At 42.5% G+C, this 18,733-nt stretch overlaps 1 protein-coding gene across 2 annotated transcripts in view; it reads right to left on the reverse strand.

The window, feature by feature from the left end:
- The window catches only part of LOC122564127 (complement factor B-like), a 74,855-nt gene that overhangs the window by 43,097 nt on the left and 13,025 nt on the right, over positions 1 to 18,733 (reverse strand). For both annotated transcript variants that reach the window (XM_043718729.1, XM_043718728.1), the window contains exons 3-8: positions 17,700 to 17,885; positions 13,342 to 13,512; positions 9,427 to 9,501; positions 8,858 to 8,991; positions 2,848 to 2,980; positions 1,422 to 1,556 (exon numbers count right to left, since the gene is read on the reverse strand). In XM_043718729.1, the coding sequence (XP_043574664.1) occupies positions 1,422 to 1,556; positions 2,848 to 2,980; positions 8,858 to 8,991; positions 9,427 to 9,501; positions 13,342 to 13,512; positions 17,700 to 17,885 (834 nt within the window). The remainder of the gene's footprint in view (positions 1 to 1,421; positions 1,557 to 2,847; positions 2,981 to 8,857; positions 8,992 to 9,426; positions 9,502 to 13,341; positions 13,513 to 17,699; positions 17,886 to 18,733) is intronic.

The raw sequence follows: 18,733 nt of genomic DNA on the forward strand, positions 1-18,733 counted from the left end.
CCAAACCTTTCCTATTCATGTACTTATCCAAATGTCTTTTAAACGTGGTAACTGTACCCGGATCCACCATGTCCTCTGGAATTTCATTCCAGACGCGAATCACCGTTCGTGTGAAATATTTGCCTCTTATATCTTTTATAAATCTGTCTCCTGTAATGTTGAAAATGTGCTTCCTCATCTTGAAATCTCTTACCCTAGGAAAAAGACATGCGCCATTAACACTATCTATATCCCTCATGATTTTATAAACGTCAATAAGGTCACCTCTTAACCACCTATACTCTAGTGAAAAAAGTCATTCAGCCTTCTTTGAAACTCAAAGCTTCCATAACTGGCAACATACTGGTAAATTGCCTCTGAACCCTCTCTAGCTTAATAATATCCTTCCTATTACAAGGATATCTGTACACGTTATATGTATGTGCATGACTACGGCCTAGGCAGAGGCAGACAGACACTGTGACTCTGATGAGCCTGCACAGGCAGCCCAGTCTTGGAGCAGGTTGTCCTGAACTTTCTGAGGGAGAAACTGGATACCAAACTTGGTTTTAGAAATGAATGTTTGCTGGTTTAATTTACTCAAGTGTGACATGAGAGGCAATAACTATTGAGCTTGGGGGAGGTGATGGCCTATTGGTATTATCAGGTAATGTTCTGGGGACCCAGGTTCAAATCCTGCCACGGCAGATGGTGGAATTTGAATTCAACAAAAGTCAAAAATCTAATGATGACTGTGAATCCTTTGTTGATAGCTGGGAAAACTCATCTGGTTCACTAATGTCCTTCAGGGAAGGAAGCTACCATCCTTACCTGGTGTGGCCTAGACTCCAGACCTACAGCAGTGTGGTTGACGCTCAACTGTCCTCTGGGCAATAAATGCAGGCCTAGCCAGTGATGTCATCATCCCATGAATGAAGCTTAAAAAAAAGCTTGTTTGTTTTTTATGAATCTTGATCAGCATCAATGTTCTCACTTCTGTCTTGTCCAGTCCCCAAAATCCCAATCCCCAGTACAAGTGATTAGATTAGATTACTTACAGTGTGGAAGCAGGCCCTTCGGCCCAACAAGTCCACACTGACCCACCGAAGCACAACCCACCCAGACCAATTCCCTTACATTTACCCGTTGACCTAACACTACGGACAATTTAGCATGGCCAACTCACCTGACCTGCACATTTTTGGACTGTGGGAGGAAACCGGAGCAAACTCACACAGACACGGGGAGAATGTGCAAACTTCACACAGAGAGTCGCCCGAGGCGGGAATTGAACCTGGGTCTCTGGCGCTGTGAGGCAGCAGTGCTAACCACCGTGCCGCCCACAAGTGCTTATTAAAACAAAATTATCACCATGACCAAACACCTCACCCCACTCCTAACACTCCCTCCCATTCTCCCACCAGATCCCCCCACAGACTCACCTGCTGTGATTATAATGATGACCTGTTTTGGAATGGCTTGACTATTTCCAGCATGAAGATTGAAAGTTCTGTTGATGGAGGAGTAGACCACCTGCATTGCTGAACCTGTGTTTCTCCCACTATTATTGTAATAGTCTTCAACATCAAAAAAAACATGTTAAACTGATGAGATTTAAAAATCAAACTCTTAACCTTTCCTGTCCTCCTTTCCATCAGAGACATGTCTAAAGTGAGAAGTATCAAACAGAATGATGGTGCAAGCTAAAGACAGCCACTAACCACCAACAGTGAACTGAGGATGAAGAAATTATCAGATAGTACTGCCCTTGAGGACAAGAAAGGAACAAATCTTTGTAGTCATGTTAACTGGCCTGAACCAGAGTTTACTTGTCCAAACATAACAGCCACCAATGCTGTGCACTAAGAATTCAAACCATTGATGCAGCAATGGAACTGATCTAACTGCTGGAAGATGACTAATAGCTTGAGAGAGTTGAAAATATCTGTTTTTTTGTTAATTATCAGATTTAAAAGGTAAAGACTTAAAGTTGTCTCACACGGGTGGATCTGCCTGAAATTCTTTGTTTATTTTACAGACTTTTCCGAGGTGAAAGGGACACTGTGCCAGTCACAGACTGAGTAATGTTGATGAAGTTACCCATTCTTCATCAAGGAATGACTTTACCTACATGTATATTTACAGCTAGCATTTCATGCCCACTGCATCTGCAGCATTTTCTCCTCTATCTTTCAGGTCTGTGTCTTTTACAGCTTCATATAGTGTCACCACTATTCCCGGGCAGAATGGAGCCTGATCAATCCTGGCTGGAGAGCACACCACTGGGAACCAGAGCTTCTCAAACGTCTTGTTTGCTGACCCTCTGAATAGAGGCAGGAGACATGGTGGTCACCCTGCATACTATCTACTGGCCCTACCTGTTTACATTTGCCACTACAATTAAAAAAACTCCTCAGAATTAATGGCAGCTGATGTCAGTCATAAACATCCTGCTGTTTTTCTGTAGACAGACTTTGCTTGCTGCTGCTCAAGCCATTCTCTGACTCTGTCACATTGATATCAATATTCACTCTTCATACCTTCCTCATACATTCTTTTCACCCATCTACATAACCCACTGATGATCCATGGTATTATCTGAAGGATTCTGTTAAGCAGTCTGCAGAATATTTCACATAGAGTACTTACTGTGTGATTGCAGTAGCTTTTAGCTCTCTCCCTCCCCATCTTTACCTTTCTCTCGATATTTTCCAACTGTGTTGAAATGCATGATACTGTCTCAGCCTTCAGTCTGCCAAGGGGGATCGTGACCATCCGTTATCCTTCCCAGCTGCTGCCTGAACACGCTACACATTTCTATAATCTCCTGCTTCTCATCTCAGGCACAATGGACATGATGCCACTAACCTCTGTATTCCACCTGTGATATTCTTTCCATCACGGCCTTCGGAGTGAGGTTTTCCTGGATGTTTGTAATCACGACAGGATATGATCCAGATGTGATCACTTCAAATCGGACCAACTCATTTATATCTGATACCTAATGCATAGCAAGCAAAGAGGATTGCTCAAACTAAATATTACGCCGTGTTCCTTGTATCATTCCCTCTTTGATATCTTTTCAATATTCAGACAAATTTGAAAGACAGAATTTCAATTGTGGAATGTCTCAGATCTCCACAAATTATCAAGTACTTGTTCTACAAAGTAAATACTAGAAATATTTTGTGTACAGCAAAGTCCCACAGATTGAGTTATCAATGTTGATTGCTGGTATAGCCTTTTAAATATTGTAATTGTACCAGCTTCCACTACTTCCTCTGGCAGATCATTCCAAACATGCACCACCCTCAGAGTGGAAAAAAATTGCTCCTTAGGTCACTTTTAAATCATTCCTGTCTCACTTAAACCTATGCCCGCTAGTTTAGGACTCCCCTACCCCAGGGAAAAAGACCTTGTCTATTTATCCTGTCCATGCCCCTCATGATTTTATAAGCCTCTGACGCTCCAGGGAAAACAGCCCTAGTCTATTCAACCTCTCCCTATAGGTCAAACCCTTCAACTCTGGCAACATCCTTGTAAATCTTTTCTGAATCCTTTCTGGTCTAGCAACATCTTTCCTACAGCAGGGAGACCAGAATTGAATGCTGTATTCCAAAAGTGGCCTCATTAATGTCCACAACATGACCTCCCAACTCCTATACTTAATACTCTGAACAACAAAGGAAAGCATACCAAATGCCTCCTTCACTATCCTATCTACCTGCGACTCTACTTCCAAGGAAAGCTTGCACCAGGTAATGGGCTATCAGGTGCTATTCTTGTCGAAAATTGCTCACTCTTCTGGAAGCATCTAGGAATCTAAAGAGAACTCCAAGTTTCTTCGGCCCAAACCATTTCCTTTCCTCCCCCACCTCGTCTGCTCTACAGTCACCGAAAGGAGTTGTTCAGAAGTTCAGAAAAGTCAGTAACATTGAGGTGATAATGATCTACTAGCTTCAGCTGTTTCCCTCTCTTTGGCTATCCCCTGGGCCCAACTGCTTTTAAAATCACCCAAACTCACAAACCCCCTATGCCTGAACTCAAATCCTCTCTCCTATCTCTTCCCTCCAATGTAATCTTATATAATCCACCTACTATCCCCTTGACTCTAATTTCCACTAAACCATTGAACAGCCAAGTTCCTTGTCTGGTCTCCAGCCAATATTCTCACAAGGAATTAAGGGCTACGGGGAGAGTGCGGGTAAGTGGAGTTGAAACGCCCATCAGCCATGATTAAATGGCAGAGTGAACTCGATGGGCTGAATGGCCTTGCTTCCACTCCTATGTCTTATGGTCTTATGGTCTAATATTGTTAACGGCTATCAGTTCAGGTTTTGCTCCTCTCTTCTCTTCAAAAGTACCCTCTCCTCAGAATACAAACCCTTGGCTCCTTTGCCCTTAGAAACTATAATCCCATTTGCGTCCTCTCTTTCCTCTCCAAAGTTCTTGAATACATTGACTCCCAAATCCGAGCCCATCTTTCCTCCAACTCTGTGCTTGAATCCTTCTAAATTAGGTTTGCAACCCCTCCCACAATATTGAATCAGCCTTTATCAAAGTGATAAATGACACCCAGTATCACAGTGAGCAAGGTATACTATCTCAACTCGACCTACCTATCAATTTGGACTCTTCCCTTTCTCTCCAAAGCTTGTTCATGGTTGGCTGGCTGAATAGGACTGTCCTTACTTGGCTCCATCCCACCTATCCAGTCACAGCTGTAGAGTCACTTCCAATGGCTTTTCTTCCAGGTCCAACCCTGGTATCTCTAGTGTCCCTCACGATCTATCTTTGAACCTCTTCCTATTTCCCATCTATGTGCTGCTCCTCTTCTACAGTGAAAAGACAATGTTAATTTTTACATGTGCTCTGACAACATGCAACTCCATCGCATTATCTCCCTTTTCCCTCTCATCCACTCCAAAATGATCAGATCCAATGCTGGGCAAACTGAAATTTCCTCCAATTAAATTTGAGAAGATTGAGCCATTGTTTCCAGTCCCTTTTCCATTTCTGTTCCCTAGTTATTTCTGTTCCATTCCTTTCCCAGTCTTTTTTCAATCTTGGTCTCATAGTTAACCCTGGAGTAAGCTTGTGACCACATTTCTGTGCCATCAACAAGAGCACTTATTGCCACATAGAACACCTCAGTTCTCTCAGAGCGTCTGCAGATGAAACCCTCATGCCTTTTTTACTTTTAGACTTGACGATTTTATCACACTGTTCACTGGCCTCCCATGGAATTTCCCAAATTCCCATACCTGTTGTAAATTTGAGGTCACCTAAAACTTTGATACCCATGTCTTTACATATACCAATTCCCGATGACCTATTCCTGCCCTCTCTAACATACACTGGTCTCCTGGAAAGCAACATTTTGATTATAAATTTTTCATCTTTGTTTACAATTTCCTCCATGACTATGCTCCTTCCTTATCTTTGGAATCTTCTCCATCTCCATAACCCTCCGCGATATCGGCATTTATCAATTTCTTGCCTCTCCAGTTTCCTTGATTTTAATTGTACCTACAGCAACTTGGGCCCTGAACATAGAACAGCACAGAACAGGCCCTTTGACCCACAATGTTATACTGAGGATTAATCCTAATGTAAAATAACTGAACCTACGCACCCCTCAATTCACTGCTATCCATGTGCATGTCCAGCAGTCGCTTAAATGTCCCTAATGACTCTGCTTCCACCACTACCTCTGGCAACGCATTCCATGCATTCCCAACTTTCTGTGTAAAGAACCTACCTCTCATATGCCCTATATACCTTTCTCCAAATATCTTAAAACTATGACCCCTCGTGCCAGTCAATCCTGCCCTGGGGAAAAGTCTAGCTATTGACTCTATCCATGCCTCTCATTACCTTGTATACCTTGATCAGGTCACCTCTCTTCCTCCTTCTCTCCAGAGAGAAAAGTCCAAGCTCAGTCAACCTCTCTTCAGAAGGCAGTCCAGGCAGCATCCTGGTAAACCTCCTTTGCACTCTCTCCAAAGCCTCTGTATCATTCCTATAGTACGGCAACCAGAACTGGACACAATATTCCAAGTGTGGTCTCACCAAGGACTTGTAGAGCTGTAGCAAAACCTCGTGGCTCTTAAACTCGATCCCCCTGTTAATGAAAGCCAAAACACCATGTACTTTCTCAACAACCCTATCCACTTGGGTGGCAACTTTGAGGGATCTATGTACTTGAACACCAAGATCCCTCTGTTCCTCCACACTGCCAAGAATCCTGTCTTTAATCCTATATTCAGCATTCAAGTTCAACTTTCCAAAATGCATCACTTCGCATTTATCCAGATTGAACTTCATCTGCCATTTCTCAGCCCAGCTCTGCCATCCTGTCTATGTCGCACTGCAGCCTGCAGTAGCCCTTGATACTATCAACGGCACCTCCAACCTTTGTGTCATCTGCAAATTTACTAACCCACCCCTCAACCTCCTCATCCAAGTCATTTATAAAAGAGCAGAGGCCCAAGAACAGAGCCCTGCGGGACACCACTCACCACTGATCTCCAGGCAGAATACTTTTCATCTACAACCACTGTCTTCCTTCTGTCAGCAAACCAATTCTGAATCCAGATAGCCAAATCTCCCTGTATCCCATACCTCCTGACTTTATGAATGAGCCTGCCATGGGGAATCTTATCAAATGCTTGCTGAAGTCCACATACACCACATCCACTACACGACCTTCGTCAACCTGTCTTGTCACCTCCTCAAAGAACTCAATAAGATTCGTGAGGCATGACCTGCCCCTCACAAAGCCATGCGAACTACCTTTAATCACACTTATCTTTTCCAAATAGTCATAAATTCTATCCCTCAGAATTCTTTCCAAAACCTTGCTGACCACAGACGTATGACTGACTGGTCTGTAATTGTCAGGGATTTCCCTATTACTCTTCTTGAAAAAAGAAACAACATTTGCCTCCTTCCAATCCTCCGGTACGACTTCCATGGAGAGTGAGGAAGCAAAGATCTTCGCCAACGGCTTTGCAACCTTCTTTCTCACTTCTCGGAACAGCGTAGGAAAAATCTGATCTGGTCCTGGGGACTTATCAATCTTAATGTTTGCAAAAATTTCCAGCACATCAACTTCATCAATTTCGATCTGTTCAAGCCTATATCCTAGCTCCTCGAAGTTCTCATTCACAACAAGGTCCCTTTCCTTAGTGAAAACCAAAGCAAAAAACCCATTTAGAGCTTCCTCTGTCTGCTCAGATTCCACGCACAAGTTCCCTCCGCTATCCCTGATCGGCCCTACCTTCTCCCTGATCTCATTCTCTTATTCCTCACGTATGAGTAAAATGCCTTTGGGTTCTCCCTAATCTTTCTTGCCAAGTCTTTCTCGTGCCCCCTCTTGGCTCTCCTCAGTCCATTTCTAAGCTCCTTTCTAGCAAGCCTGTAATCCTCTAAAGCTGTGCTAGATCCTTGCTTCCTCCACCTTACGTAAGCTGCCTTCTTCCTTTTGATGAGAAGTTTCTCTGTTCTTGTTACCCAAGGCTCCTTAATCTTGCCCCTTCTTACTTGTCTCAGAGGAACAAATTTGTGCATCACTCGCAACAACTGCTCCTTAAACATGTCTGCTGTGCCCTTTCTGTGGAACATTTGCTCCCAGTCTGTATTTCCCAACTCTTGTCTGATAGCGTCATAATTTCCATTTCCCCAATTAAATATCTTCCCTTGGTAACTGCTCCTTTCCCTCTCCAACGCTATGGTAAATGTTAGACAGTTGTGATCAATGTCAACAAAGTGTTCTCCCACCGCGAGATCTGACACCTGTCCTGGCTCATTTCCGAGCACCAAATCCAAAATGGCCTCTCCCCTTGTTGGTCTGTCTACATACTAAGTAAAGAAACCCTCCTGAACACACTTGACAAAAACGGCTCCATCCAAATCATCTGCACTTAGGAGATTCCAGTCGATATTGGGAAAGTTGAAATTACCCATAACAACAACCCATCTACACTTTTCCAAAATCTGCCAGCCTATGAGTTCTTCAACTCTTTACTGCTATTAGGTGGTCTGTAGAAAACCCCCAATGAGGTGGCTGCTCCCTTGCTGTTCCTAACTTCCACCCATACTGACTCAGCAGACAAACCTTCCTCGACAACCTTTGTTGCTGTAGCTGTAATGCACTCTCTGATTAGCAATGCTACACCCCCTCCTCTTTTTCCACCCTCCCTGTTCTTTTTAAAAGTTTTAATCCCTGGAACATCAAGCAACCATTCCTGCCCCTGTGAAACCCATGTTTCCGTAATGGCCACAACATCACAGTCCCAAGTACTGATTCATGCTCTAAGTTCTTATTTCTGATACTCCTTGCATTAAAGCAGACACACTTTAACCAATCCCTTTGTTTTATCATGTGAGAAACCTTCCTGATAGATTCACTACATCCTGTCACTGCCCCATCTACAACTGCCCCCCTCTCAGATATGTAGCTCTAATTCCCAACCCTTTGCCAAACTTCCTGACCTGTAGAATTACCTTATAACTCCTTGAAGACATTATTTAAAACCTAATTCTTTGATAAAACCTTTGGCCCTGTTCTTATCTAATGTATTTCAGAATCAATTTTTACTGAAATCAACCCTCAAGACATTTTATACCATTAAAGGGACTGCAAATGAGTATTGTTATACAGATAATTTGTAACTCACTCTCCAGTGATTACTTCTTTGGTGAGTGACAAAGTTTAAACGTATTTACAATGTTCACAGAACTCAGTGGCAGACCCAAGACTAGGCAAATTGTCAATGTGTATCATTCTTTTGTACAATTTGGCTGTAACTCAGCCCTCATGCTGGTCACCTTTAGAACTTAGGAGACAGTTCCAAACTCTTCCAATCATACTCACCCCATTAACAAAATTCTTGACAAATTTAAAAGACCTCACAAAGTTTTCATTTCCAACAGTCCTTGAAGCATCAATGACAAAGAAGACATCAACCTTTCTCTTCTGACCAGGGATTTGTGCCCCTGAGTTCAGATCTGAGGAGATATAAACACATATATGACTGAAGACAGCAACATTGCCATGAGTACCTTAAATGGGGACATCCTCTGAGCTTGTTTCTGACAGAAGCCTTCATTATTTATTGCTGAGATTACACCTTTGTTGAAATATCAGTTAAGAGTTTGATCTACACAGATGCCAAAGGATGTGTGTTCTGCCACAGTGTTGGTCTATCCTGTACCAACATTGACAGAAATGGTTCATGGGATAAATCCACTGAATGCACATTCTGCCACCTAACCGCAACTGCTTGGACTAGTCTGCTCAGGAAATTCCCACCCATAATCCTTAAAACAAAGGCCAGGTTGACAATTAAACATCATATCCCAAACCAAGCAGCACTTCAGGACACAAGCTGGTAGAACTACTAGTAATAATCAGAATGAAAAGAAGATGTGCATTGATCCTACCTCTGTTGCGTATTGTTGACTGCAAGATGTCCAATACCTCTGCCAGATCCTCCACATTATCAAAAGCGTCTTTGCCTATTCAACAATGAAATGCAGAATCAGGAGAGATGGCTTTGTGCCATTGAATAATAATTGTTTATTAACATATTACTTAGTGTGCCTCACTTTCACTGTACAAGCAACCTAATGTAGTAAGATATTAAATCGAGATCTTGGCAGCCCTTTCCATTCAAGTTTGCCTTAATGATGAGTCCAATAATCGTGTCTCAACATTCAGTGTGTCAGGGGATCATTTTTAGTTGCACCTCCAGTGAATGTGCAACAAGGGCAGCAGGGTGGCTCAGTGGTTAGCACTGCTGCCTCACAGCACCAGGGACCCAGGTTCAATTCCAGCCTCGGGTGACTATTTGTGTGGAGTTTGCACGTTCTCCCCGTGTCTGTGTGAGCTTCCTCCAGGTGCTCTGGTTTTCTCCCACAATCTAAAGATGGGCAGGTTAGGTGAATTGGCCATGCTAAATTGCCCCTAGTGTCCAGGGATGTGTAGGTTAGGTGCAACAGTCAGGGGAAATATAGAGTAGGAGAATGGATCTGGGTGGGTTACTCTTAAGAGGGTCAGAGGAAATATAGAGTGGCGGAATGGGTCTGGGTGGTTTACGCTTCAGAGGGTCAATGTGGACTTGTTGGGCCAACTCACCTGCTTCCACACTGTAGGGATTCAATGATGTGATGTAGTCTCCTTGTTTGTCATGCCTTAACTTGAAAAACACCTGAATTCAAGATGTGAGGGGTGGTCATGACCTCTCAGCTCACCTCTATGTATTAATTATTAAATGAATTCCAAGCCAGATAGGGAATTATTAATCTCATCAAAATCCTTCTCTTGACAATACAATCATTTACAGAATGGAAAATTAAATTTCCCTGCCTCCAACCAACCAGCCCAAAGTCCCTTTTTAATGTCAACATGTTTCGCCAACACACCTCCATGACCTTTACGTCTTGGGTAGGATTTGAACCCAGGTCTTTGGGCCCTAGAGGTAAGAACACTACCACTGCCCCACAAGAGCCCCTCCAAGTCCCAGTTATAACTAGACTCACCAAAAAAAGCACTTCCAACTTCTACCTGTTTATCCATAACCTTAACAATACACTTAAAATGACAGCTCTGGGATCATCCTGAAGTGTAATCAGTGAGGAGGGAATTCTCCATTTATTTGCACAGGTTGACATGTATGAGTATACATTAGGGTAGGCCTGGACCAAAGCTCAAAGCCAACCACTTGGCCAGATGCACATGTTCTCTGGCTTGATGTTGTATTGCACAATTTGATGGAGTAGAGAACATTACATTCAAACCTGTCCCATGTGTTCCTTCAGTCAGGTGTTAATTCCCTCATTTCGCCAGCACCAAAAGGAGCAGTACCTAGTCATGCTAGCTCAACTCGTCCTTTATAAATCATTGGGTAGGTTTCTTTTTATTGTTTAATACTGGACACGATTGTTTCGGAATGTCAAGGCCTTACAGAGAATGCTGAAATTTGCGAGAATAATACCAGGAATGAGGAACATGGAGAGACTGGAGAAGCTGAGGTTGTTCTTTAAGTAGAGAGTAAATAGTAAATTTATATATAGAAGCAGGAAGTCATCATGAGAAGATTGATTGACATGACTCAAAGTTCATATTATTAAGCTGGAGAGGTTTCAGAAACAATTTACCTGGATGTTGTCGGGAATGAGGGTTTGGTTTATAAGGAGAGGCTGAATAGGCTGGGACCTTTTTCACTGGAGCGTAGGAGGTTGAGGGGTGACCTCATACAGGTTTATAAAACCATGAGAGATATAGAAAAGATGAATGGCAGGTGTCTTTTCCCTAGGGTGGTGGATTTCAAGGCTATTTTTAAGGTGGTTACAAAAGCCCAACAACGTCTCTTCCTCAGGTAGCTGAGGAAATTTGGCATGACGGCGAATACCCTTGCCAACTTTTATAGGTGCGCCATCGAGAGCATTCTGTCTGGATGTATCACTATCTGGTATGGCAACTGTACCATTCAAGATCAGAGACAGTTACAGAGAGTGGTGAACCCGGCCCAGACAATCACAAAGGCCAGCCTCCCATCTATAGATTCCATCTACCAGGCCCACTGTCAAGGAAAGGACGCCAGCATTCTCAAAGATCCATCCCCACCCTGGCAATGTTTTTCTACAACCTCTACCATCAGGGAGAAGGTACAGAAGCCTGAACACACACAACAGCCAGTTTCGCAACAGTTTCTACCCTACTATTGTTAGAATATCGAATGGACTCATAAACTCTTCGCATTTGGTTGTACCTGTGTTTTTGATTTGACGCTGTTTACCTATTATTTACTATCTATGCTACTTAACTCCGTGATCTGCCTGTTTTGCTCGCAAGACAAAGCTTTTCACTGTGCCTAAGTACACGTGACAATAAATTCAATTCAATTCTTTCTAGATAATTGGGAAAATTAACCAATTGTTATTTAAGGCAATTATCTTTTTGTTTACATGTTGTGAGCTGGAATGGACTGGCTGCAAGGTTTGAGAAGCAGATTTACTGCTCCTTTTCGAAAGAGAATTGAGAAAAACCTGTTGAGACAAAGCTTGCAGACTGAATGAAGGAGTGAGACTGAAAAATCTGAACAGAAGAAAATTCCCTCAACCTGGTCTGAAGCTGTAGCTAATTGCTATGACCTCCCATTGTCCTCAAGAAATTCTGTTTTCAAAACAAATTCTAAGAAAACTCAGAACAAGACGAAGCCGTTAAACCTCTTGGGTCTTTTCCTCCACACAATTATATCACCACTGACTGGCACCTCACTACTGCATTCCCTTCCTTTTCATAGCCCTGATAACCACTGCTGTCCCCTGTGTGCCTTCAGTCGTGACGGAAACCAACATGTCATTTTGAAGGCTGACTCACACTGGCAAATGGTTTGAAAATTCCCAAAACCCTATTCTGCAAATGGCCGACTCGTTAAACCACCTCTTAAATGTAACTGTGCTATTTGCCTCAAATACTCCATGGAGTAATAAGTCCCATATACCAGTCATTTTCTGGTTTGGTGACACTGTACCTCAGTGGTACCACTCTCACTGAGCCAGACAGTTGTGCATCTAAGTCCCATTCCAGATCTTGAACACTTACACACAAGGCAGCGCAATGCTGAGGGAGTGCTGTACTGCCAGAGGCATCGTCATTAACCAAGCTGTTAAACCATTTCTGTGCTCTTGGGTGGTAGAAAGGTTCAAGGCACTATTTCAAGAGAAAGTAGGGGAATTGTCCCTGGTGAACTGTGTTTAATTTTGTGCAGATAGAGGTCATTCATCCTGAATTTCACTGAAATACACATAAAAAGGCACTTAAACTGGGGAGTGGTCGAGTAAGGAGGTACATGTTTGTCATATTTCTTACTGCAAATAAATGTAAGACTAGATTGGGTTGGGATATCTGGTCGGCATGGATGGGTTGGACCGAAGGGTCTGTTTCCACGCTGTACATCTCTATGACTCTATGACCATGACTATAACATGTAAAAGGTTGGTTATGTCAAAAACTTCAATAATACCCTCACCAATTGGCTTTCTGAAGTAGAAGAAACTGACCAATATTTTTATAAGAAAAGGGAGGAAAATGTTTTACCCCTCAATAAAACAGATTATCTGCTCCCTTCCACATTGTGGGAGCTTGCTGTGCCAATTGGTTGTTGCCATTTTCACACAACATTGGTTATAAAATGGTTTGGCAAGTCCTGATGTTGTGAAAGGTGCTATAGAAATGCATGTCCTTCTTTCTTTAAAAACGGTCCTCTTGAACCCCTTGTGGCAAATAATCACACTGGAGGCCCACTAGATGTAATAAAGGATTTAGGATAAATGAGATATAAAGAACTTTACTTTCACACCGAGGCTGTATTCCAGACCATTGACCGGTTTCTAAGCATGTACGCTGTGGTGAACCACGTAGAATGTGCGTGCCACATTTATACCGGACCGTTGAAAGAATACCATAATTCGTCCCTTCCTTCCTTCCACCAAAAGGGATTCCAGGGTTGGAGCAGAACATGCCTAAATGGAAAAATACAATCACTTGGAATATTGATTCCTCTGATAAGAAGTGAACTTGGAGAAATAAGTAGCGACATCTTGAAAAGAGTCCATATTACAGAGGAGGTGGCCCTGGAGGTCTTAATACGCATGAAGGTAGATAAATCCCCAGGACCTGATCAAGTGTACCCTAGAAGTCTGTGAGAAGCTAGGGAAGTAATTGCTGGGCCCTTTGCTGAGATATTTGTATCATTGATAGTCACAGGTGAGGAGCCCAAAGACTGCAGGATGGCTAGTACAGTGCCACTATTTAAGAAAGGTGGTAAGGAAAAGTCAGGGAACTATAGACCAGTGAGGGTGAAGTGAGTAAGTTGTTGGAGAAGATTCTGAGGGACAGGACTTACATGTATTTGGAAAGGCAAGGATTGATTAAGGATAGTCAACAAGGCTTTGTGTGTGGGAAATAGTGTCTCACAAACCTAATGTTTGAAGTGACAAGGAAGATTGATGAAGGCAGAGCGGTGGATGTTGTCTATATGTCTAATTCAGCAACATGTTTGACAAGGTTAGCTGGTTAGCAAGGTAAGATCACATGGACCCAGGGAGACCTAGCCACTTGGATACAAAATGGGCTAGAAGCTGGAAACAGGTGGTGACAGTGGAGGGTTACCTTTCAGACTGGAGGCCTGTGCCCAGTGGAGTGCCCCAAGGATCGGTGCTGGGTCCACTGCTTTTTGTCATTTATGTAAATGACTTGGATGTGAATTTAGGGGAAATGGTTAATAAGTTTGCAGGTGACACCAAAATTGGAGATGTAGTGGACAGCGAAGAAAGTTACTTCAGATTACAATGGGATCTTAATCAGATGGGCCAATGGGCTGAGAAGTGGTAGATGGAGTTTAATTTAGATAAATGTGAGGTACTACATTTTGGAAAAGCAAATCTTAGCAGGACTTATACACTTAATGGTAAGGTCCTAGAGAGTGTTGCTGAACAAGACAACTTAAGATGTAGGTTCATAGTTTCTTGAAAGTGGAGTCCCAGGTAGTTGGGATAGTGCCGAAGGCATTTAGTATGTTTTCCTTTATTGATCAGAGCATTGAGTATAGGAGTTGGGAGGTCATGTTGCAGCTATACAGGACATTGGTTAGGCCAATTTTGGAATACTCTGCACAATTCTGGTCTCCCTGCTTTAGGAAGGATATTGTGAAATTTGAAAGGATTCAGAAAGGATTTACAAGGATGTTGCCAGGGTTGGAGGATTTGAGCTATAAGGAGAGGCTGAATAGGCTGGGGCTGTTTTCCCTGGAACATCGAGGCTGAGTAGTGACCTTATAGAAGTTTATAAAATCATGCAGAGCGTGAATAATCATGGTCTTTTCCCCTGGGAAGGAGTGCAAAATAGGGGGCATAGATTTAAGGTGAGAGGGGAATTATTTAAATGCACTGAGTTGTACATGTATGGAATGAGCTGCCAGAGAAAGTGGTGGAGGCTGGTACAATTGCAACATTCAAAAGGCATCCGGATGGTACATGACTAGAAAGGGTTTAGAGTGATTTGGGAAAATGCTGGAAAACGGGACTGGATTAATTTAGAATACCTGGTCAGCATGGATGAGATGGACCAAGGGGTCTGTTTCCATACTGTACATCTCTATGACTGTGACATAGACCCAGATTCTGATTTTAATTTCAGACTGGGTCAGTCAAACTGCCTTTCTGAAACACCGCAGTTGAGATTGAGTCTTTAATGTGTTCACACAAGAATGGGAGTACTTTTCCATCTTTGATTTCTATTATTTCATCCTGGATTTCTAGGTCAGGTTACATGCCAATACAGAACTAGAATACTGTTAACCCTATTTTTGGGTTTGGGGTTTGTAATTTTTTTTAATCTACACCCATGCTTGCTCAGGTCAAAATGGGTAACCTGCCAACTTTGTGTAGAGTCTTTAATGTGTTCACACAAGAATGGGAGTACTTTTCCATCTTTGATTTCTATTATTTCATCCTGGATTTCTAGGTCAGGTTACATGCCAATACAGAACTAGAACACTGTTAACCCTATTTTTGGGTTTGGGGTTTGTAATTTTTTTAAATCTACACCCATGCTTGCTCAGGTCAAAGTGGGTAACCTGCCAACTTTGTGTACCACCTAATCTGAAGGTTGAAGGTGTTGACCCAAGTGGCTGCCTTGTCACTGAGAAAATTGCCTTCAATCTCTGTGCACAGAAGGAGGTGCCAGCAGTGGTTTGGAGACCACCTGATCAAGTCAGCCTGTTCCTCTTAAAGGCAGCCTGTACCATAAATAGAGGCAGCACTAAACAATAGGACTGCAACATAAATTATTACAAATTATTTCAATCATTTCCAGAGGTATTGGAAGTGCAGGTGAACAGGAGAAGCATTGTTTTGGTATCAGGGTTTGGTGGGGTCGGGGTGGGGGGGAGGGGAATGGGAGCAGTGGGGTAGTTGAGATGTTAGATAGAGGAGACCCTCAAGCATGGTCCTCTGTGGGGAGTAGGAACAAGTGACCAGGAAATAGAGATTTTTCCAATGTCTATGACAACATTTGTGTACAATAAAATAGCCAGTTTGGCTGCTTATCCTGGAATGAGGGGTCTGCTCTATGAGCACTGATGAAGTAGACTCGGTCAATAGTTCTTCAAGTTTAGAAGAATGAGGGGTGATCTTATACATAGCGTCTGGGGGGGTGTTGGGTGGATACCAGGCTGGGATGTCTAAGAGTTAGAGCTCATAGCCTCAGATTGAGGGTTATTGGGGACTGAGGTGAGCAGAGATTTCCTTACCTGAAGCGTTGTGACTGTTCGCAATTCTTTATCACAGAGAACCACAGATCCACAATCATTGACTAGATTCAAAATAGGAGAAAGTGAGGACTGCAGATGCTAAAGATCAGGGTTGAAGAGTGGGGTGCTGGAAAAGCACAGCCAGTCAGGCAGCATTTAAGGAACAGGAGAATTGACGTTTCGGGCATAATCCCTTCATGAGGAATGATATGCTTTTCCAGCACCACACTCTTGACTAGATTCAAAATAGAGACTGACTGTTCTTCTAGATGCTATAAGAAGCAAGGGGAATAATTCAAGAAGAGCATTAATCATTACTGTTTGACCGACAGAGCAGTTTGAAAAGGGCCAAATGGCCTGTTCCAGTTCCTTACATTATGTTCAGATTTATCACTTATTTTTTGGAATCTTGCAGAGTGCAAATTAGCTTCCTGTTTTGTCTAACATTTTGCAGTGATTGCTGTTAAAGATTTTTCATTGCCTGTGAAACTCACTAAAATATGCTGGGGGAAGACAAAGGCATTAAATACATTAAATCTGCTTCTCTTTCTTTTAGTAACAATGACATAATGCAGTCCATTCTATATGAAGCAGTTTGGGATCTTTCTGGCAGATGTGACTATACAAATGCAACTCTTTCTTTTATTGTAAAAACAGTCTCCTATTTAAGCGAACTTAGGAACAGAAGGAGACCATTCAGCCCCTCCAGCCTGTTTTGCCATTTAATGAGATCATGGCTAACCTGTGTCCTAACTCCATGTATCAACCCTTAGCCCCTATCCCTTAACACCTTTGCTGAACCAAAGATTATCTATCTCAGATTTTAAAATAACAACTGATCCAGCATCAACTGCCATTTGTGAGTTCCAAACATCTTGCATTCTTTGTGACTAGAAATGTTAAAATGTAAAGTTTTGTATCTGTTAAACTTATCTTGTTATCTTTAGAACTGTATGGGGTCAACCTGCTACAATAAAGGATACCCAACCATGGATGTGATTAAGTAATCTCAGCTGCTATACTGTGTTACACTGGACAGCTAATATTTTCAAACTAAGGTCTGTATGTAATGACTAAGATATGAGCAACCGTATGTCTGTGACAGTAATAAAAATCAAATCAAATTAGTCATTTCATAATTCACAAGGTTAAGGTGTGTAATACAGTAGTTTTCAGTAGTGCAGTAAACAGGAATCTTAGCAGTGGGCCCAGAAGTAATTGTCACTTAAATGTCTCCTTATAAGTGAGTTAGACAGAGGACTGAGCCTGGGGATTATGTACAGGAACCCCAGGAAACAAACCTCAATCCTGACTGATTATTTCTGTACCACCATCCTGCACTTAATGAGACAGTTGTTCATTTGAACAGCAAAAAAAGACATAAAAGCAAATCAATACCTTCAGTGTTACATCTTGGCAAATTCCCACTCCACTGCCCATTCGGTAAACAAGTGCTTGTAGCTGAGCCAATCAGCAGGTATCCATCATAGCACTGAAACGTGATGGAATCATTGACTTTGTATACAGTCTTCACAGGGTCAAATCTTCCAAATTCAAAACGCTCCGGTCTGAGGCATCTCATTTCTGTAATGATAGTTCAGGGGACAGTTAAAATTGATTACATCGGAAGCCATAACATTCCCTACATAGGGATGACAGGAGCAGAAAATGTTGGAAAAGCTCAGCAGGTCTGGTCATATCTGTTGAGATTCCTGTAGTAATTGGAACGAGGATCAGCCAGGTGGACCTCATAGAATATTAGCTAGTTTTGAGAAGATTTGTAGCTCAGGCTGAGGTTTGCTCGCTGAGCTGGAAGGTCAATTTTCAGACATTTCATCACCATACTAGGTAACATCTTCAGTAAGCCTCTGGACGAAGTACTGCTGATGTTTCCTGCTCTTTATATGTTTGGGTTTCCTTGGGTTGGTGATGTCATTTCCTGTTCTTTTTCTCAGGGTGTGGTAAATGGGGTCCAAGTCAATGTGTTTGTTGTGTGTCCACAAACACATTGAATTGAACCTCATTTACCACCCCCTGAGAAAAAGAACAGGAAATGACATTACCATGGGAAACGACACCACAGCAAATGACATCACCAACCCAAGGAAACCCAAACATATAAATAAAAAGCAGGAAACATCAGCAGTGCTTCGTCCAGAGGCTCACTGAAGATATTATCTAGTATGGTGATGAAATGTCTGAAAATGAATCTTCCAGCTCAGCGAGCAAATCTACATCCTCATAGAATATGTTCCCTGACTAGACCAGATTAACAGCTCCAATCAGGGTGCCCTGGCTGACAGATAAATACAGGAGTATCAGATATCCTCACACTCTGAGAGCTGGCTCTGAGGGAGCTGGATCAGTGTTAAGGACTCTCCATGTGTAAATAAAGGGGGACTTGGTGAGGGGATACCGCCATCTGTGGTGTT

The sequence above is a fragment of the Chiloscyllium plagiosum genome, chromosome 28 (genome assembly GCF_004010195.1).
Source record: "Chiloscyllium plagiosum isolate BGI_BamShark_2017 chromosome 28, ASM401019v2, whole genome shotgun sequence".
NCBI classification, from domain to species: domain Eukaryota; kingdom Metazoa; phylum Chordata; class Chondrichthyes; order Orectolobiformes; family Hemiscylliidae; genus Chiloscyllium; species Chiloscyllium plagiosum.